Source organism: Tyto alba, unplaced genomic scaffold (assembly GCF_018691265.1).
Source record: "Tyto alba isolate M040663 unplaced genomic scaffold, T.alba_DEE_v4.0 Super-Scaffold_34, whole genome shotgun sequence".
NCBI classification, from domain to species: domain Eukaryota; kingdom Metazoa; phylum Chordata; class Aves; order Strigiformes; family Tytonidae; genus Tyto; species Tyto alba.
The window spans coordinates 6,629,683-6,652,307 of record NW_024881309.1 but is presented as its reverse complement, the minus strand read 5'-3'; the positions used below and the strand labels follow the sequence as shown (position 1 = coordinate 6,652,307).

The 22,625-nt window shown below is 42.2% G+C and overlaps 2 protein-coding genes across 2 annotated transcripts in view; one reads left to right on the top strand and one right to left on the bottom strand.

The window, feature by feature from the left end:
• Window positions 1-408: 408 nt before the first annotated feature.
• AP3M2 (adaptor related protein complex 3 subunit mu 2) lies at window positions 409-9,624 on the bottom strand. The gene is made up of 8 exons (XM_032997419.2): window positions 9,032-9,624; window positions 6,629-6,800; window positions 5,898-6,035; window positions 5,276-5,361; window positions 4,610-4,743; window positions 3,505-3,712; window positions 2,504-2,648; window positions 409-2,080 (listed from the first exon to the last, which is right to left on the bottom strand). The coding sequence occupies exons 1-8, from the start codon at window positions 9,302-9,304 to the stop codon at window positions 1,980-1,982; spliced, it is 1,257 nt and encodes a 418-aa protein (XP_032853310.1). The 5' UTR covers window positions 9,305-9,624; the 3' UTR covers window positions 409-1,979.
• A 4,194-nt stretch (window positions 9,625-13,818) lies between these two features.
• The window catches only part of KAT6A (lysine acetyltransferase 6A), a 47,771-nt gene continuing 38,964 nt past the window's right edge, over window positions 13,819-22,625 (top strand). Inside the window, exons 1-3 of the mRNA XM_042801462.1 lie at window positions 13,819-13,921; window positions 15,780-15,829; window positions 15,944-16,711. Of these exons, the coding sequence (XP_042657396.1) occupies window positions 16,112-16,711 (600 nt within the window). The 5' untranslated portion in view covers window positions 13,819-13,921; window positions 15,780-15,829; window positions 15,944-16,111. The remainder of the gene's footprint in view (window positions 13,922-15,779; window positions 15,830-15,943; window positions 16,712-22,625) is intronic.

Genomic DNA, 22,625 nt, shown 5'->3' with positions numbered 1-22,625 from the left:
CTTTAAAAAAACAAAGATACAAAGCCAACAGACGCTAACGGTTCTTGAAGAGCAGGATGGTGAAGAGGTATTTATTGTCTTCATAATTAAAGCACAGCCCTTAGCCTGCTACCCAAAACCCTACCTAATAAACAAAAATGGTTCAGCTGCATTCCTAAAGACTGTTTCACTGAGGTTCTGGAAAGAGCTCAGCACTCCTTTTGGGAAACACTAAGAAAAATTACCAAGTAATTAATTAGCTTTGTAGACAGCGACTTAGTCCCAAGCTTACAATCCCAATTGCATAAAGACATTTATCTTCCTTAGGCACCCGCTACCCACAATCCAACTGGCATAATTTACCTTCCTTCTCAAATACCAATTTTATTTCTTGTAAAACCCCCACAAACCACTCTGAAATGCCACAGATGACATGTAAAAATGAATTTTATTGACACCCTTGCTGAAGGTTATATTTGCACTCAACATGCTCAGTAATAAGGCCACCTGCTATGGCATTCATTAGTTGTACTGGAATTTGCAATTCCACAAGCAAGATGCCACTCATCCACTGCAAGTATCCATTACATGCAAACCAGAATGTATGTTATCCTTTGTTTAGGGTCACCTTGTTCTGTTCACAAGCATGAACTGCACATGCTGGACTCCACAGCCACTTGACAGATGCTGTAGTCCCATGTACAGCAGCTTAAGGACAAGTTCTGCTACCACAGAGAAAACACATGGCATCTAGTGGCCAAAGATCACATTACAGACAACACAAAACAGTGCAAATGCCTCTGATTTCATATTCATGCTGTACAGACAGATGCAGCACAGACTGAAATGGGCAGATACAGCAACACCTCCTGCAGCAGAGATGGTCCCAGTGAAAAATCCTGCGTAGGCTTGAATCCACCTGCACAGCAGCTGATTGGTACAGGAACCAGAATGAGGTAGGACAGCCAGAAACACTACAAAGGTACGAGGATACAATTACCTCAAACACAGACATCAGTGAGTAGGAGACAGCAGTATCACCTTCATTTGTAATAGGCAGGGACAGACAAAAAGAGGTTCCAACAAGTTACTAGGATAGTGATCATCTTCATTTAGCCACAGCTTCAGTTTCCATCAGAATCCTGTGTCTCCACAAAAATACTCCTGTCTCTGTCTTTTCCCTAACTCCCTAAAGAAACTAAAAGAATCCCTACTTTCAAATACTGACAAAATAAGCAGAATTACATTCAGATGTCACCACCCATCAGTTACGAGATCACATGTGCTACAGTGAGCCCTTCACAGGATACCATACTAAGATTTGGATGGGTTTCCAATCTATCTTCAGAGATTCGAGATACCTGATGACCAAAACTGCTTATGAAATACCTAGAAAAAGCATCCACTTTTTACCTTCCTCCCTCTGTGGCACCATCCCCAATCCCAGGGTTCTTAACTTCCCATCCTGGATAGGACAATCTACCTTTCCATTTCTTCCAGTCCCTTTGAGGAAGAATGGCTAGATGATGTCTCTGCTGCCAAGCTCTCCACCCTGACACCCGGTGATGGAGAAGGGCAGAAGCCAGACCATCACACTGGAGCTGAAGTTTGTGGAAATTCAATTTTGTATCATCTACAGAGGGATAAAAGTAAACCAAAATATAAGGAAGAAGAGTTACAAAAGGCAATAAATCCCTAGAATTTCCTTTAAGACAGCAAAATGAAGGTGATACAAGCTTACATAGCTCACTCAATCTCAAGGGACCTGAACACCTCTCCCATCTGCCATTGTTCCAAATACTTCAGACTCACTTAGGGATGAGATGGTTTCAGGTCAACCTTACTTTTCCTTGCTCCCCAGCACCCTAAGCACTGGCTCTCCTGCTCATGCTATTACAGGCAACGGAGCAACCCTAAACAGGTGGATGGGGTAAGAGTCTGCATCCAACAGCCAGGGACAGGAGAAACAGGAAAGTGCTCTTCCTCACTATCAGGATCCTCTAGGTTCGGACTTGGAACTTGCCAGCCTTAGTCATGTATTTTATCCCCTTGAAGGGCTTGTACTTCTCCCCATACATGTCCAAGCGATTCACCTTCAGTCCTAAAGGCAAACAAACACAGCATAAGACTGCTGCCACAAACAGACAGGCCTTAAAAAATAAAGGAACAGAAGATCTTACTAGCGGTGCAGGAAGCATAGGGAAAGTTTTAGCAAGCAGTAAGAACAGAGAAAAGCTGACAGCTATTAATGGTCAGAATCATTCTTTACAAACACATCCATTCCCTAAAATTCCTTATAGGTCTGTAAGCATGAAATGCAAGGAAATGTAGGTAGGCTGTTTTACAGAGCATCAGAGAGAATAAATCCACATATCTGTAGTCAAAGCACACAATTTTTTTTACTTAAAGGACATGTTTCAGATATAATGTACTTCATAAGGCCTACAGAGTTATCTCAGCTATGTGCAGAGCGAGCACTGACACAGCAGGGAACATTCAGCTTCCTTACCTGACAGTCACTTACCAGATATAGCCAGCTGCTGAATTTTAAACTGCAGGTTAATGGTGGGGTTTTCGTCTGGTTTTGATGTCCCAGCTTGCAGACTCACACTCCCCTTCAGGCTTGGAAGCTTCTGGGGGTTTATTTTCCCCACATCCCATGACAGCAACTTCAAGGAACAGAAAATGCAACAGTGAAACAGAAATGCTGTAACAGTCTCTAAAGAAGAGTCTCCTTCCAATGACAGCTTTTAATGTTTCTTTATGGAAAAGGTCTTTGTCTTAGTATCTTGCCTTTCATATTGAACAGACACGGTACAGGCTTAAGGAGCAGCTGCCTCAGACCTTTGTTCTCCCCCTCTCTCTTTCCATGAGGTTCCCCAAAAGCCTACCATGAATGGTATTTGCACTACTTATGCCACAGGCTCCATTTCCTATGTGTAACAGTGACAAAAATAATGCTGAACTGCCCCCTTTCCAAGTGCCTGAAGCAGTGTTGGTTGAGGCTCTACTGTGGGTAAACCATCAAATTTAAGTTTGCAGTAAGGAAAAAAAAAAAAAAACCAAAACACAAACAAAACCACACCAATGCTGGGGGAAGGGGAAGAATCAAATAACAAAACCAGAACACCCCAACTAAAATAAAAACCCACTAACCAATCAAAATCCTCAGAGTTTGCAAAGGACCAAGTCTAACATGCAGTACTAGGCATGATAACTTGATATGCAGAAGTCTGTAAAGCATCCATCAGACTAATGCCTTATCATACGATACCAGTTCTTGAATTTTCTGCACACACCAAGCAACCAGAACTACAATCCACTCAGACACTGAGCTATTTGCTGTGGGGATTAAGACAACTTCTAATATGCAATAGTCCAGAAAAAGTTCTCACTCCAAGAAAAGATACTGCCTTCAGAAAAGCACTGTTCAAGGAAATGTTCATGTAAGCATGAACAGCTCCACTTCATTTGCTCAAAGGTAAAAAAGAATAATAAAAAAAAAATTTCTCTCTTTCCTCTCACCTTTGTAACTGGATCGAAGATATGTGTTCCTTGAGAGGGTGTGAGGGTCATATTTAAGACACCTTTTGGCATCTGGCTAGTGACCATCACTCCCTCTACAGTCTTCCCCATAGTCTGCTTTGGCCCCACTGTGATCTCAAAACGTCCCAGTGAACTGCTATCACGAAAACTGATGTTGTGTTTAACGTAGACAGGAATTGCCACAAGGCTAGAAAGAAGACGTGAACAGAAAGTCCTTGTCAATCTCTTGCCTTCACCTTTGCTTTTCCTGATGCAGTTCTTGCCTTCTACACTGAAAACATTGGAAACCAATCTCCTTAAAAGAGAAGAAAAATCCTATGCTCATTTGTTTGATCCAAAAGCAAAGTCAGAGTCCTGTTCTTAAGTCTTAATTATACTTTTTTCTTTTTTTTTCAGTCAAGCTTGCCATATCTTAGTTTTCTACCTCTCTACAGGACAGGTAACTATATCCAGTATAACAGGAGACTTGAGCAAAGGATAAGGAATGTCTTTGCATGTCACAACCAAGCTGGTAAATAGTTCCAGGAAGTGCAGCAGCACTTGAACTTCGTTTTTGTGCTTGCAGTTGGATTTCCCACTCCTTTTCACATACTTGAGATAAGTCTGACAAACTCTAACAAAATGCTTTAACATCTCTAACCGCAGTTAGTACTTGGTAACCTGATTCTAGAAAAGAGAGCAAATAGTGGACAAGAACCTGTAGATCTATTAAGAGAGATGTCAACAACAAGATTTCCAACTCATCTTGTTTGATTCTGAAAGTTTTTTATAAACATAGGAAAACAACAGCTTGATTACTTTATACTGCCTAATTCTTTCCCTCTCTAGTTTGTTCATCTGCTACTAGTCTTTGAAAAATGCTGGCTGATCAAAAAGAAATTACAGAATCACTGCTCCAAACAAAGAGAAAACATGTGTTTTAAAAAAGTAAAGTGCAAGTCACCAAGCACCTCTACTTCATTTGGCATAACATGCCACTTGATCTTTAAAAGCAAATTATTTTTTTTTCTTGCCCCCCTCCTACCACCCCCTAAGCCAGGAAGATCAAAATTTCATAATTCACAGCACTACATTCATGACCTACTTCTGAGCACTGACATGATAGGAGAGCAAGCGAAAGTTTCCATCAGGTGGAATGAAGGAGAGTATTCTTTCTGACTCCCAGCGCTTAAAACGCACACACGGATGAAAGCTGACATCATCCAATAACCGAGGATTCTGAAGGAAAAGAAAGTCACAAGGTTAGTGAAGGCAATACTACTTAAAATAACCTCCTCTTCTTCTCAATCTTCTACGTGTGGAAGGCTTACCATTCGATGCACTCTGCCCACTTGAAGGTATCTACATGAGGACATGTTAAGCTCTTTGATGTTGTTACATCTGTGCAATAGCAGTACTCAATAGCCTCTATCCTATTTTAGAGAATCCAGTAATGTCATATAATTACGTTGATGCATACTCATAAAAAAGATGGTCCTTTGGGATATCTGCCTAAAGCGCCACTGTATCTCAGAAACTTGGTCACAACACATACTAACAGTACTTTTAACAAAGAATCTGAAAATAAAACCTTTATGCTCAAAGTTGCTGAAGTTTACTGTGAGTTTCTATTGTCAGTTCTTTCTCTTTTTGTTTGGCATACCCAGGTTCTGATCTACTCTAATCCATCAATGTGAGACTAAGATCTTAGTAGCAGGGCTGGGAAGCCCTTTTCAAAATACTTAAGTAAAGATACATCCTTAAGCTTTACCATAAAGGAGAGGGTAAGGTCTGGCATCCCAGTCAGCTTGACGCAAGCATCAATCACCCCTTGGATTTCAGCAGTAATTGTGGAACCTGCAACAACAAAAAAAAAAAAGTCACAGGAGGTTATGTGAACCTGATCAATGAAATTCCAATGTGGAAAAACTATCAATGGGGAAGAAAGAAATTTATTATCTTTATGAAATGTCATGGCTCATCATGTGCCTGCTCAACGTTTTTCTCATTCCCAACAACTTCCAGAGAAAATGCATACAAATAAGAACCACTGACACCAGCAACGTCCATTCTCATGGCCAATGACAATAGCTCCCAGTTCTTACAAGACTAAGATGCACAAAACCTAAGGAGACAGTGCTACGCACAATTTTCACTCATCTTCTATCCTCCCAATATAGAATTACTTACAACACCTTAGGAACAAGGACAAGTGAAAACCTTGGTAAAATTACTGAGTGATATAGCATCTACAGGTTGTCAACATTCCAGAGTAAGAATAGGAATAAAGCTCCCACATTTAGATGAGGGGGTTCCTCTTTGAAAACCTGAATCTCTCTTCAGGCACTATAAGGACAAGTTACCCTCATCTTAGCCAGAAGTAACTTCCATACCCGATTTGTCAATGATTGCATCTATCTCCTCAATGACATCAAAATAGGCCTCATTGTTGGTATATTTTACACCAGTACGTCTCCAAGGCACCACTGATAGCTGTCCGGTAGGAAGCTGGTCACCCACATTAGTGCTTCCTGGAAAAAGAAAGGCAAATCACAACAACCACAAAAGTTAGACAATGCTCCAGAACAAGTCCTTGGCTTCGTACAACTTAATGGTAATTAATCCCCAAGAACCTCTGTCTCTTTGTAGAAGAGAAATTACTCTTCCAGACTCACTGTTTGTATTAGACAATTTATATCTCTCTTATATCCAACTCTAAAACATACCACAGTAAGTCATGGGGAAGTGTAACTGAAAAACAAAACAAAAAAAACACCCCAACAGAAACTCCATGCCAAACTAACTCATCCAGGAAGTCATGTCATGGCTGTAACTGGAAATGTAATCTGACTAGTTTGGTTAACAAAACCAAACCGAAATAGAATAAAAAAAATCAAAACCACAACAAAAACAAACAAAACCCCAAAACTCACCAGCAAACAAACAAAAGTACAGCTGGTACTGGAAGGAACCTTACAGCAAAGCACTAAACACAGGACTCCCTAAATATATCTCTGCTGGGGTTTAGAATGGTATGGGACAACACAAATTTTTTTTCACCCATGTCCTAATTTACTTATGCAGGAATATTTCCACACAGACTCCCCAGTTTGTTTCCCTGTACCTGTGATGGTGTTGACAACTGTTCGCAGGATAGTGGGAGGTTTTATCAGTTCCTTAAGAATATTAGACTCTGTTGCCAATGGAAAGCCATTGTCCAGCATCTCCTCCAGCACCTCATAAACCACCACAACATTGTCCTTGATCATCACCTCTGAACAGACACCAAAATAATCCTGCACAAAAGAAATAATTACTCAACAATCTGTGCAAGAGAGTCAGTGATCATTCAGCTCTGTGTCCTCCCACACAGAAATAAATCAAGCCTCTTGGAGGAGGTGAAAGAACACTGAAACTCCATGTATTAGTACAAGCACAGACTGACCACTCCAACAGACTTGCACAACTCTGAGCATACCTCTGCCACTGCCCCAAAAGGCTAGCAAATCACTGCATCATCACATGCTCTTATTTCCTTTCTATATAACAAGATTCCCTTAGATAGCTAAGAGGTTTGGTTTTTTTTTTTTTTTAAATTAGCATTTGAAAGGAGCTCAGTTGCAACCAATTAAGCAGCAATAGTAATAAGAAAAACTTACTTCCTGGGGCCACTACTGACTTATTGCAGTGATACCTTTCATTATACTCCAGTATTATATATCCTTCCTCTGCTGCCCTACTCTTTACCTACAGTACTCTCAATATTTTAACTGTGCAGCACTGCTGTTTAAGGAATTCAACCTCTCCTCATCAAAGCTTTTGATTTACTTTTGTTATAATGCCTGCATACATATAATCAATAACAGAATTAACAACTTCAATTCCGTAAATATTTTTTTATATTTTATTTTGATGTGGAATACAGGGAAAGCACAGCTTCAAACCCACTGCATATTCTACCTAAGTCCGTGTCTGGTTTATAGGAGAACATTTCTGAAGTCCATCTAACACGCTATCTGTGTTTTATCATTCTGATACCGCCTGGGGTATATAGACTGCTTACACATCTTAAAATGTGTTAGACTAATAGCAGAAGTCCAGTATTCTGAAAAGTCTGAAAAATAACTCTATCCATGTAAGAAACCCCTCCTTCCTCAAAGTTTAAGAGTTGTATAAAGCAGAACCTTAGAACATGAATTGTAAAAGATCCACAGACCAATTTATTCCCCAGCTTGATTCCTCTACTGTTTCTTCAGATCCTACTTCAAAACAGTAATGAGCAATATTAAAGTTTGCAGTAAACATATAGCAAGTCAAATTGTAAATCTGTGACAATGTAGGTATAGAAAACTAAGATCTTTCAAGATTCAGCATATGTTATAGGAAGCAGTCCAAATAACTCAGCAATTTAAGAAGCTGAACGTTAAATTTACTCATAGTTTTATTCTAAGGGGTCTTCATACATCTTTCTGGAGAGACAGCAAGCACATGCAAACACAAATCTGAGCCTCAAGTTACTTACAGCAATTAGAGATACCAGGAATTCTGCACACAGTATGAGTATACATGAACTGTGACGCTAGAGAATTCCTAGTCCTGCACTACAAATACTATTTCTTTTTCAGATACACCAGATTTTAACATACAGCCAAACCAGTCATGCCTTGTCCCCTCACAAAGAACAAGACCTAAGAAAATGACATAATACATTTTTGGCCTGAACAGCCAATCCTCTCCCCGAACTCAGTGAAACATAATTCAGCCTACCCTCTGGTTCTAATTGGCACCTGGAAGCAAAAGCTCACATGACACTTGTTTGACCAAGCACCCACATTTCCTGTATTCTGGTAGGTTGCTGGTCACGAGACATTTCAAATACAGACACTACACAAAGCTGCAGTTGGCAGGCAGAAGACAGACCACTATTCCCCCAAACTGAGTGGCAGTCACGTCAGCCACAGCACAGAGGGAATATGGCTGCTCTGGGGTAACTCCTGTGACTCACTCCTTTAGGAAGCAAACACACCTCAAGGAAATATCACTAGATGTATGCGAATAGGTGGGTTGTCACTAATTGACTAAAGCACATGGCTATGAATTGCAAAAACTCCTTGTGAAAACAAGGCCAGTTTGGTCTTAGTTCACATCTCCTAGAACAGAAAAGGCTGCAAACCAGAAATATACATCTTGATTGCTGAAAGGTCCGCCCTGTGAGCACAGGCTGAGCTTGAATCCATCGTCATCATAGGCAGTACATGCCTCACCCCCGCAAGCCCTCGAGACCTGCTCTAGATCCCCGCAGGTGCAGAATAAGAATTAAGAGATAGGAAACCGATAAAACTAACTGCTGCTAACTCGAAGGCTCCCTGTCCTCCCCCCCGCGCCCCGTTCTCCGCTACAGCACGGCAGAGACCTGGGGCCCTTCCTCTTCTCATCTCCTCGGCACACATCAGCTAACCTTTCATCTAAAGCAGAGGCAGAGACCGCGCAGCGCTCGCCCCGCCCCAGCCCGGCCCGCGAGCCGTACCTGGAAGGTATCGACGACGCGGTGCAGGAACTCAATGACGAAAAGAGGCGGCACCTCGCTCTGGATAACGGCCACGAAGAAAATCTTGTGGCGGTAGACGCTGAGGAGGTAGTGGTGCGGCGTGGGGATCACCGGCGGCACGTTCTCCGCCTCCGAGGCCCTCTCCTGCGCCTCGAAGAAGTAGTCACAGACGGAACGGCTGACGACACTCTTCCAGTGCTTCTCCAGGAAGATGTCCCCCGAGGCATTGATGAGGAACAGGCTGTGGATCATGACTGCGGCGGGCGGGCCTCACGGCAGAGACGTTCCGCAACGGGAGCCGGGGAAAGGCCTCTGCTCCGCGCCCGCGCCGCCTCACAGGCCCCGCCCCCGCGGCCTTGCCGCCCCGCGCTGCACCCCTGGGCGCGCGGATTGGCGCGCGAGAAACTCCCCTTCACCTCTGCGGGTGGGGCTTGGCAGCGAGCGCTCCGATTGGGTGACCCGCTAACAAACCACGCCCGATAGGCCGAGGAGAGGCGTGCGGATGACGCAGCAGAACGCCACGCTGCGCTCGGCTTCGATTGGGGCAGCAGCCTGCCCGACAACCTGAGGCCCCACCTCCCCCGGAAGGGACGGACCGCGCCCCCGAGCTCGCCCCTCCCTCTCCCCTCCCCCGCCCACAGGCAGCACGCGTCAGCAGCCGCGGCCCGGCAGGGGGCGCCGCGGGGCCCGCCCTTGCCGCAGCTGCGGCGCGAGCTTCGGCGCGAGCTTCGGCGCGCTCCCCGCGCCACGCCGCCCGCGCCCCGCGCTCCCCGCGCCACGCCTTCACCCGCTTCTGACCGCTCAGCGGAGTTCGCGCCTCAGGCTCGCACGCACGGAGGCTGCTGCGCGTCCCCCTTCTCCCCGACCTGAGGTGCTGGCCCAGGCTTTCTAGATGGGATGGTCAGAAATGCACTCCACGTTGCGGATCGCAGAGCCCGCAGCGTTAAAAACGATGCCTGTTTATATTTTTTTTTTGTAAAGAGTACCCTTTTTTAGGGTAGACATCTTGGTATAGTCTATAAAATGTGTTAAGTAACCCAGTTTCTACAGTGAGGAGTAGCTAGTCAAATGTTTTTCACTGTATTATTTTGCCAGTTTATTCACCACAGTTATAACGCTACTGAAAGCGCAATCCAGCTGGCATGAAAATGACAACTGTCATGCAAAATGCATCTAAACTCTATGCCAAGTGATTCCTTTACATAATCAGAACAGGTGTTTCACGTTCATATAGCAGGTCTCTGGACTTCCAAGTCAGGCAGATGCCATTACAAATAATCTTCCAGTTTTACTACTCTGCTGGGAAGAAACATTAATACAAGAACAACAAAAAAGCCCTTTCCAACCCGTTAAATAAGCTGTCTAAGCATACAACCTTTATTACATGAGAAGGAAGGTGACTGCTTACTGGTTAGGACTGCTGCATAAGCACCTGACTATGCTTCATGATTGTGGGCAAATCTCTTGCACAGTGATATCACTAAGTCTGGACGATAAGTACGCTGAATAGACTGGTTATGTCAGAATGCAAAAAACTGCACAGTTCAAAGTTTATATTAGATCTTATTTTCTATTGATACGTTGTAACTATTTTTCCCAGGAAATGGAGCAGAGGTCAGTTTATTTACCCTGACGTTACCTTTTAGTACTATAGTATTAATACTTTAAATAAGGATATGCTTATTTAAAGTATTAGGTAATTCAATATGCACTAGATGAGCTTTTTCCTATAGCAGAAAATAATGAAGGAGAAATGACCTATATATTAATTTTTCTTTCACAGTCATGGTTTGTACCAAATTCACTTTTAAACATCAAATAATGTTTTTTAAATGTATAACTAAAATTACAGTAATGAATTACACATTTGAGAGCAACAATGGGGGTAATAACGTCACTTAATTGCAGCATTTCTGAATTTAAAATAATTATTTATGATTTTAATATGAGCACTTTTAACACAAAGGTATTGTAAAGATTATTGTAGCAGTCAGCGAGGCTCCTGGAGACTGTATTAATGGGAGTCCTATAGGTATCACCAACAGAAAGCAGCAGCACACAGTTAAATTGACCAGCAACATGATGCCTTTATACATTTGGTTCTCTGAGAAACTCAAACCTTTCTGGTTTTAACCTGGACCTTAAAATCAGTCACAGGATATGTCTTCCCAATACAGTAATTTCTTTTTTGTGTCATGAAATGCAATTCAGTTTTGACTTTATTATACATTTGTTAAAAACTGCCATTTCCCTCTGACCGCTTGCACCCATCATCAAAATTGTTAGTATTTCACACAGTTCATGATGTTGTCACTTCCACATTTTTCCTACAGTTACTTCAGTTTCCTTAGCCATCAAGAACATCGGTGCCATTACAAAAGCAATGATAGGGTAATTAATTATTTCTGCATACCAAAGGAAAAGCTTGCTGAGGGAAAAGGGGAAATATATTTCTGCTTTAAAATCACAAAGGTTTATTAAACTATCTTGCTGGCACCTGTAATCTGCTGTTACACCACCATTTACTGCTGTAGAAATGCAGTCTGGCTGCTTCCAAATTGTTAGCACAAAGATCATGTTTTGTTCTGAAAGTTAGCCTCCACAGTGGCTCGGGAGCTTATATAAACTGGAACCTAAAAGGAGAACATGGCAGAAGATGCTGCCAGAACAGAATTTCATTTTAATTTACTGACAGCCTGAAAGGTGCTCACTGAAGGGTACTATACTTCAGTTGCAGGACATGAACCCCCAGAGAAACTTAAGCACAAAGAGCAGTGTTACAAAATGCTGTTGGCAAACCATGCACTGTCTTTATGATAAAGCAATTCCTTACCATCTGCAGTTTGCCATATGCAGGATTTCTGATGATTTAACTGTTAGCCTGTGCTGTGAAAATGAAAAAGAGAGTAGAAGAAAACAGGCCATTTTAAAATTTATAAGTCAACAAAACCAATTAATTTTGCAAGGGTGCTAAAATAAACTACTGCCATTTTTAAAACAGAATATAGTCTACAGACTGATACTTTGTGTTGTAGGAACACAGGCGGATTTCACTGTTACGTAATGAATCCTTAGTTGTGCTTTACTGTCTTATCTGGAAATTACATTTTTACCTCCATTAGCTTTTCTGAATATAGCACTACAGCCTTATAATTTAAGGCACTGTAAGTCATGCAATGTAGAACCACACAAATTTTGAAGACACAGGAACAGAAGGGAGAAGAGATTCATTTGTAGGGAGAATCTAACTCGGACAAGATAAGGCCAGACCTCTACAGTCTACCTGGCAGAAACAGAACTGTTTGTACAGTACCATGTACAATAGCATCTCAAAACCCACTGGCATGTAGTAAGTAACTCTCTGAGAAGATTTAACTTTCGCAATGAAAAAACTGTTCTGTTAAAACATCAAAAGAGTTCCTCTTGCTCAAAAGAGAAATTTCTCACCTCGAGACAAAGGCTAAACAAAGCCATTCAGAAAACATCACAAGTTTGCTTTATCAACTCTGTTTCCACAACCTTTCTTAAAATTTTATTTTTCCTTTTCAAAAAAGGGAAACTCACGTGAAACTTTACACACTAGTTGTCCTTTAAGGCAATGGTGAAAAATACCTACTTTGTTATGTGTACACACAACTAGCAAACTGACACATAAGTTAGAAAAGGTTGAAGAATTGCATGCAGCACATAGCCATTCAGGATGGATAACAAAACGAGTCTCAATCAAGTTGAGACTAATCAAATATAACCTAGAAGAAAATACTGTAAAATGAGAATTTGCTCTTTGATCATTTCTGACAACTTGTAGCACATGCTAGTCCAACCTTATACCTCCACAGAGCAGAAGAGAGCCACGTTGTTCTATAAATTAGCCAAGGATGGACTTCAGTTCTCGGACAGACCCTTTTTGATTTCAGTGACAAACTGTCAGCTCTGCGGCGCCAAGACCAAAGCACCTAGATAGCTCCCAAGTTATTTCCATATAGAACAGCTAATGCTCTGGCAGCATACTTTCACACTACAAACTAATATGTATCAAAGATGTCAGAAAGTTACATAAATTACATCATGAAGATGCCGAAGGGTAGACCAGTCTTTAAACGCACGCAGCTGAGAGGTACAGGCGTAACTGCTCCCCAAGCTAAATGGTATCATTATTTCAGAATTCTACATCACTTCGGTACCCTTAAGTCAGAAAACCCCAGTCACTGTTCCAAGCGCGAGCAAGCTTAATTAAGCGTAAGAGGTGGATTCCCTACCTTAGAGGTGATAACCACCTACCACCAGAGCACGGCCGCTAGCCCAAGCCCTCCCGCCGCCCAGCCGTTCCCGCCCGATTCCCGGCGGCCGCAGCAGCCGGCAGCCATACCCTCGCCGGCCGCCGCGCGGTTTCGGAGCGCGGAAAACCGCGGAGGGCTCCTCGCGGCTCCGGCCGAGGCGCAGTTTCCAGTCAGCCCTCACCGACGGCCGCCGCCGCCGCCCCCCCGGCCCGGCCCGGCCCGGCCCGGCCCGGCCCCGCCCGGCCCGGCCCCGCGCGCTCTGCCCCCATGGCGCCCCCGGCCGCGGCTCCCGGGGCAGCGGCCCGCTTGCCCCAGGGGCCGCCCCCCGAGGATCCGCCCCAGGGGCCGGCCCGCCTCCCGCCGAGCCCCGAGCGGCCGCACGCCCCGGCCCCGCTGCGCTTCCCGGCGGCGGCCGCTCCCGCCCCGCCACGCTGTTCCCTGCGCGCGCCCCCGCCCGCCGCGGGCTGTTCCCCTCCCACGCCCCCTCCCCCCGCCGCAGAGCTCCGGACCCAAGATGGCCGCCGTGTCAGTTTCGGGCTTCGCCGCCGTCCGGCCTTTGCCTCTCGGGTTCCGTCTCTCGTAGGCCTCGGTAAGTAGCGCTAGCGGGACCACCCCACCTCGGGCGCCCGGTGCCGAGGAACTCGGGGACAGGCGGCTGGCGGGATCCGCGGTCTGAGAAAGGGGAAGGCCCGCTGGGCGCTCCAGGCTCGCGGCCTGTTCCGGCCCCGCCGCCGCTCTGTGCCAGGCCCGGACCTGGCCGCCCGCTCCCCTGGGGCCCGCCGGGCCTACACCCTGGGGAGGCGGTGGCCGCGGCACGGCGCGGATGAGGCGAGCGGAGCGGGCCGGGGGGGTCACAGGCTGAGCTCCTCTCCGCCTCTGGGGCGGGAGAGCGCGGCTGAGGCGGGCGCGGGCCCGGCCGAACCGGTACGAGGAGCCGCGCTGCACTGCCCGTCTCTGGGGGGTCGAAGAGCGGTGTGGGGCCCGGCTGGCTGTTGGGGCTGCGGCCTGCGCCTTGTTTCTCCTGGTTCTGCTGGTGCGAGTCCCCCGACTGAGGCAGTGCGCCCGTCGGGGCGCCGTGTGCGGGGCCTGCCCGGGATAGGGATGGGGACGAGCGGTAGCAGGTGCAGGGGCCGCTTGTCACGCAGATAGCGAGCGAGTGACCGACCCGGCGTTGGGACCGTCCCGGTATCGCCCCAGCCTGGCCGGGCGGTTACGTAACGTCTTGCGCACGGAGCTCTGATGGGGACAGAGCACTGCGTCCTCCTTGGCCCCAGAATCTTAGCATGCTGGGGCACCCAGGGAGCACAGCTTCACTTCTCCAGGTGGGCAGGGCTCGGGGACCACATTTCCCTTTACATCTGTTATTCACGGGGTAAAAGAACTATAAGCAAGTGGCTGCATCCTTTCTGGTCTAAACAGTAGTTCTGAATCTTTCCAGTACTGGCTGTACGGAGCTGTGAAATTGAGTCTGATGTCTATATGCAAATGTGTTCTGTGTGTTTATAAATTCTTCAGCACTTGAAAGTAGAATGGGAAAACTGTGTTTGTGACTAGCTCATGACTAAAACTTTCCTTGCAGAAAATCGTTATTCCTTTATATTTACAAACAGTTTATAAATCCTTCCCGGTTAGTGCACTTGTGCAGTAGAACTTAAGTACAACATACTGTTATCACATTTAGAAAAAGTATTTGCTAAAGACAAATAAAGGCTGTGAAGTAAAGCCTCATACCCTTCCATCTACATCTTTAATTAGCAGTGTCATAATCATTCTTCTTCATTGTGTATGGTCACCTGTTACTTTGTCCTCAAGTGTTTTCAGTGTGCTCCATCTGTACTGAATATTATAGTGTTGTATTCTTCTTTTCTATGGTATCTGAAAATGAAACATTTAATTACAATCTCCAGCTGCGTTTCTTCACTTTTTTCTTGATGGAACAACTGTCATAGTTTTTCTTAGCAGGAGGGAATCAGACCTATGATTATGCTTCTGGAAGAGCTCTGAAAGTTTCTTGCTGTTTGCTCAAGACTGTTGTCTATTCCTACTGCTTTCTGTTGAAGTTTCAGGCAGTGTCTTCCATGTGAAAAAAAATGGAGAGAGATGCTGCTTTTTTTAAGGTCTTTGTTGTGGCGGGTTTTTTCCCCCCAAATATTAATTTAGGTTGTGCTCAGTAATGATATAAAACTTGATATAGAATTCATAGTGACTCATGGATTGAAATTAAAAGGGCACACTTTTTTTCTCTAGGTTGTATGGTGTTATTTCAGCATTAAAGCATGCTTTTGTTATTAGTGAAGATGAAACCTTAAGTATTACTTCAGTGTTTCAGAACTGTCATGATGGATTAAAACTCAGCTATGTGTCTAATTAATTAATGTTGGCTGCTAATTTTTTTCTTTTTTTTCTGACTGTTCTTTGGAAATGTCTTTCTTCTTGTGTTCTTCCAGGTCTAATGTTACAGTTCTTCTGATTGTGAGTGTGCAGACCAGAAACTGAGGTGAGATACGGCTGAAATCTTTATAACTTTGTGGAAAAATTTTCTCAAAAGCTGTTATGGGATTTATTGGAAAGAATGAGGAAATTTCTAATTGTTTTGCTTTCTTCTCTTCAGTGTGAAAACAAATAATGTTTGAGAAAGGAGGAGTAATTCATAACAGAAAACGTGTATGCTATGGTTAGCTGGTTCTCATCATTCGAGAATCTGTTTTCTCATTGTGTGAAACTTGTTCAGCTTCGGGATAAAGGATAACGACTCTATGGATATACAGAATCCTTCACCATGGTAAAACTCGCCAACCCGCTGTATACAGAGTGGATTTTGGAGGCAATCAAAAAGGTAAAGAAGCAAAAACAACGTCCTTCAGAGGAGAGGATATGCAATGCAGTGTCGTCTTCACACGGTTTGGACCGCAAAACTGTTCTGGAACAGTTAGAGTTGAGTGTTAAAGATGGAACTATTTTAAAAGTCTCCAACAAAGGTCTCAACTCCTACAAGGATCCCGATAATCCTGGGAGAATAGCACTTCCGAAGCCTCGGAACCATGGCAAGTTGGACAGTAAACCAAATGTGGACTGGAATAAACTTATCAAACGGGCGATTGAGGGCTTGGCTGAGTCTAGTGGCTCATCCTTGAAGAACATCGAACGCTTTCTGAAAGGTCAGAAAGATGTATCTGCGTTATTTGGAGGTAGCGCTGCCTCTGTTTTTCACCAGCAATTACGATTAGCTGTCAAACGTGCTGTTGGCCATGGTAGGCTCCTTAAAGATGGACCTCTGTACCAACTCAACACTAAAGCAACCACTAATGATGGGAAGGAGAGTTTTGAGTCTCTTTCCTGTCTCCCTCCAGTGTGTCTCCTCCCACATGAAAAGGATAAGGTAAGACCCAGTTTGCATGGAAGTTCTCTTGTGATGGATGAAATGTGTCAATACAGAGTGGCAATTTGAGGTCAGTGACTTGCTTAACTTGCATCTTATAAGATAGAAATGACTAATAAGCATTTAGGATTCTACTGTGTCCAAATTTTCTAAGTGTGATCAGAGGAAGTGTAATAGATCGTAATTTGTACTTTGGACAGGAAAACTGCAAATGAACTACTATGGGGAATTTACTTCTTAATGCTTCTGTACAGTGGAATTGAATGTATGATAACAGGCTTACTATAGTTATGTTAGCAAAACATAGGAAGTAAGCCTCCTCACTTTAAGGTGAGGTGGATTTGCAAAGCAAGCTTGAGATCATCTCTTATTTTCACATTTTTATTTGACAGTTCAGTTTCTTATTTGAATACAGATAATACAGTGAAGTGCTGATTAGCAATTGCCACCTAATGCTGTCATAGAGGTATTATTTGTTCACAATGAAAAAATCATTTTCTGTCCTAGCATAGCTTTGTTGTGAAATAGGAAGAAAAGGTATGTAGGATATAGCAGTAGAAAAGAGTGAAATTGGAGGGTGTGGAGAGCATGGAAATGCTGGAATGAACACTCATGGACTTGTTTCCTTTTGTGTCTCCCCCCACCCTTCTTAAATATATTCCACTATACAAACCAAAGTATTTTTCTATTGTTTTTTCTTATTTTTATGCTTTTTCCCCCTCCTTTCTTCCATCCTTCTGCATGCCTAAAGTCTTTGACCCTCCACTCCAACCTTGAAATGAAATTGTTGGAGCAAAATTTGTACCCAGTCGGTATCTTTCCTGTCCTTTCGCTACTGTGGAAGCAGGATAAAACAGAAGTCTGTCTTTATTTATTGAAGAATGATTTGTCAGTAATTCATATTATTTGTATCTTTGCACTACTAGAATCCAGGACTTCTAGAATGTGAAAATTATTTTTATTTTTTCTATCCATAATAGATACATTTTTCAGCAGTGTTGGAAACTTCTTGTTGTTGTAAATATCCTCTTCAGGGATGCGTTCTTCCAGTGTGTGTTGCTCGTGTTTTTACAAGTCAGCTTCGCTCTCTGATGAGAGGGCACCTTTATAATCTATTAGAGTTTGAAGACTTAAAACTACTGTAGGACTTTTCTCCCTAAAAAAAAAAAAAAAAAAAAAAAAAATCTGCACGGCCGCTTTATCACCAGTAAAGTTTCTGTGAAGCTTTCATTTAACTGTGGGAGCTCTACTGTCTACTGTGGATGCAGTAACTAGTCAGAGCATTGTGCTGCGGACTGGTGCAACATAGGAAACATTTGTAGACAAAACACTTGAAAAAAGAATAGAGGAAGCTGCTGGAATTTTCAGTACAGTAATACTTACTTCCTTTGTACTTCTTCAACTACAACTGTAATGAAATCAGTATAGCTGTAAAATGGTATGAAAACTGGATGTAAACAAGACTGGCACATGAGGCAGCTGGATTGAGAATGGTAGTAACATCGGAAAATATTAGCTGTGCGTATTATTATTAACACAGTATGTTTTGCAGCCTATTCAGTCTTCCTGTAATGTGCCAAAACTCAGGGCCAGCTTGATATTCTTTTGGATGAAGTGTTCCCTGGGGTTTTCTTAAAATGGGATATATCAGAGTGGTGAATGATAATATGGACTACTATAAATACTGATTTTGGTCTGGTGTTTGTTTTTTTTTGTCCCCAGGAAAAACGTGTGTATGAACTTTTTATGTGTGCATAAGTATAAAACACATGCACACATGTCTATGTATGTGCATTTTGGGCTGTTAGAGGTGCTCCCTAATTCCTTTTCACCTGCTCAGGTCTGAGCAGCTTGAACACTCAAAGGATCCTTAGTAACATTAGAATGCACAGTACCTATATTAGAAATTCTGCAAGGGATTTTTTCAATGAATTCTTCTGATTTTTGTTTTTTTTTTTTTTGTGTTTTTTTTAGCGCATTTTAAACTACTATCCTAAATTTCTGCTCTTCATGTACCATCTCTGTGCTCGGTAACCCATGATGAGTTTCATACTACTTTAAGTAATTTTAAAGATAAAATATTAAAACATCTGTGTAGATTCTGCCAGCATTAATTGGCTGGCAAGTCAGTGGAAGCCAAAAGATCAGTTCCTATTCTATATCAGTTATCTGTATCGATGTGTATATATATATTTTTTTTTTTTTTTTAATGTAGACACTGTGATAATCTTTGTTCACGCTATAGTGTTCTGTGTTAAAACTCAACTGGTTATGCAGGTGCATAAGTATTCCTATGCTATAGTAATTTTGACTTATTGGGTACTTGAGAGTGGTAAGGATTTTGTGGGGTTTTTTGGTTTTGTTTTTCATGGAATTAATCAGTACGGTTTCTCTGACAGTATTGTGACAATGTGTTTTTCTTGATTGTTAGAAGAGCCTTGGTAATCACATGAACAAAAAACCTCAACCTCCCAAACCAGAGAAATCCTAATGACCTGTCTCCTGTTATAAATCCTTTATCCTTGCACTGTTTGGTCTTTACCATCCGTTTAAGAACTCTCCATGTATCATATGATTCAAATCTATGAATCATAAAGGTGTAATATTTCTTCCTTTCATTTGTTCAAATGTGTCTTCCACTCAGCTGTGAGTGCTTACCTGTCTGCTTGATAGTAGTGTCACTTTCTTTAGATGCATAGAAGTGAACCAGTCCATTTTGAATATTTTCCTGTGTATTATGAAACAGAGTACCTTGCAGGAGGTCTATGAAAGTTGGAGCTAAAATTTTTTAAACAAAATGAAGATAAAGCAACACTGCAGAAGCTTTGTTTAGTAAATATTATTTGCTTTTTTTCAGATCTAATTTTTTATCTCAGTGTTCTGTGGTTTGTTTTTTTTTTTTTTTATCTCAGTGTTCATGCTCCAGCATTCAAGGGCAAAAAAAAAAAAAAGACAAGTTATCGTGGTTTACCAGGTAGTAATGACATGCTGCTGACATTATGGTTTTGAAATCCCTGGCCTAAAATCACTACTTGGATGAAAACAAACAAGCAGAAAAAAAATCTGCTGATGGGCAGAGCTCAGTGCTGAAATTTGCTTATCTGTTAGTGACAATGTCTGACAAAAGAAGAGTTGTCTTTAATTTCAGTTTTGAGCACTATGTTTATCTTCACTCATGTGTAGGCTTTAGGGAAGTGACCTTTTCTTTCTTTTCAGTTTCCGGTAGTTTAGAAGCTAAAATGGGAATTGCAGTTAAGGGCTATTTTTGCATTCCTTGTGATGTTTTGGACTAAACACTGGACTTTAGTGTTGTTTCTGTGAAAGGTGACAGGCTGGTAAGGTTCACAATACCTACCCCCTGTTGTGGAAAGAAAGAAGGGATGGTGCTGACAAATTGTTGCAATACCTAAAAGTAAAAGGAGTTCATACTGAAATTGTAATGAAAGAGAAGATGGTTGTGTTGCTGTCTCTTGGGTAAGTATCAGGCAAGCACTATCCCTTCAACACAACTGGAAGTGAGGAAGTGTAGATGTCAGGCCTCCCACGTTAGGGCAGCCAAAGAGGTGATAAGCATGGAACAAAGTATGTTCGGCTCTCAGTCCACCATCCATCAGTGACATCTGTAGGGAATGAGCAATACTATGCAAGCTAGACTCTAAAATAAGTAATCCCACTGTTATAGTGCAATTTCTACAGTAAAGCCCTGATTAAATATGCATGAAAGACTTCTTCAAAGTATAACTGTCACTTATGTTTCATGTGTAATTAGTATACTTGCAATCTGAAACAGGATTTTTACCTTTTAAAGTTTTTTCTTTTTTTTTTAGGAAAAATTTCTATATGTTGGTATGTGTTGAGAGGAACTGTTTTATTTCTTGAAACTTCCTACTAATTACAATTTTAAAATATTATTTTTCTGAGGTGGGAGAAAAAATTACTCGGTGCTGCTTTGGAAACCATAGCTTATCTTTAAATGACTGTCATGTATCTTTAAATATCTAGGGGCAGAAATTCCTGTAATGTTTATAACAGCTAAACAGAATAAACAATTATACTGTTTTAACATACAGTGGCTATTGAGATATCTTTGGGAATAGAACAGCTTGATGTAAATATGCAGAAAAAACTTAGTATCTTGATGGAATTTTCTGGGATACTTCGCCACGACTTGACTGGGTTTTTGCATTTTGTTTGTTTGTTTGGTGTGGGGTTTTTTTGGTGGTAGGGTTTGGTTTTTTTTTGGTTGTGTTTTTTGTTGTTGTTCATGATTGGGGCAGGTGCTATAGAGATGATTTAGGAAGTTAATCTTCGTACTGACATCTTGCATCTCTGCCAGAGGTTACCACAGCCATTGCAAAGATAAAGCAAGTGATGTTTTACTCCTCAACTGCTGCGGTTTGTAGCCCAGTTTATTGCTATTAAATTAAATTGTTGGTTTAAGTTAATGTTCTGTGTTGTGAAATTCAGCTGCTGCTGGAGGGAGAGAATCTCTGATGAAGGGACAGAGAGGGCAGGACAGGGCAGTAGCCTCTTTAATCGTCTCTATTGTGAACTGGCACATAATCAGAGGCCTTGTTCGCATGCTATTGAGTTGGTCATGCAACCTCCTATACCTTTGTTTTATCTGTACCGCTAATACCTTTATTTCTTTGCTTACGTTTTGGCACAAAAGGTGGGTTGCATTTGCCAGACAAGGACTGATTTCTCTCTCTTACAGGCACTTAGTTTGAGATCATCTATTTGTGAACTTGAAGCCTGAAAAGTAGCAAGTATCTGATGCTTATGTATGGTTATCAAATGCATATAGTATACTTAATTGTGAGAAACTTCTTACGCAGTTGTGTGCTACATCTTTAGAATGTTGGGGAAAGGACTACAGATTGCAGTACTCTGAGAGTCTTTTTTGATCAGAAACTTTGAAATAGGTAAGTTTTCTTTTTTTTTTTTTTTTTTTTTTCTTTTCTTTTTTTTTCCTCCCTGTTTTGTTGACACAGAAGAGCTCACTGAACCTATGTTGGTCTGGAAAGCCCTGGGTTGTCTTCCTGAGCAGTCCCCACTGGTATAGTAGCCTTTATTTGTAGGGCTGTGGTACCTAGTAGTTCAAGTTATATTGTGTTGGCACTGTACAAAAGCGTAAGTGAAAAGTATCTTATTTTAGAAAGTTGGCATTTAGTGTGAAATAAGGCGATACTCATGAGATGGAGAGCGTAAGATAATACTATCTATGTAACAAATAAAGGTCATGGTGTATTAGCTGCATGCTGAAAATTTTAATTATGTCTTCTAGTCTTTCTAAAACAAATGCAGTCACTATTCGGAGATTACAAAAAATTATGACTGTGTATTATGGCAGTACTTACTGTAGGGTATATCTTCCTGTGGAATCATTTAGCATTATTTTAAAATTGTGTAGTATGATGGTCAAGCTAGAAAGGGGCCCAGCCATAGCTTGAATATTAGCTTTAGTCAAAAACCGACGGAGATGTGGGAGATCAGAATGTAGAAGTTGTATAAAAGTCCAGGCAAACTGTGTTACTTTATTAATGCAGCAGTTTTTGATAAATGCTAAAGCTGTTGTCCCCAGAACGCTAAAGTGTACTGTTTCACTACCTTGCATGCTCTGTTTATGCATTCACTGTCAACAAAACCAGTAATAGCATGTTTAACAAATAGGATTTCAATTTACCATTTGCATGGTCTATGTGTCTTTTTTTTTTTTTTTTTTCCCTTTATGACTAGAATAAGAAGTACTGTTTAACAATTAATATAGCATTACTACAGTGCAAGAATTTCTGCGCTACCACAAAACTACTACAATACAGTAATACTTAGTACTGTTTAAGAGCAAGAGCTCTTTCCTGGTACACTGTTGCGAGGAACTAAGCTATAGTAAGATGCAGGTCTTAAGACTGGA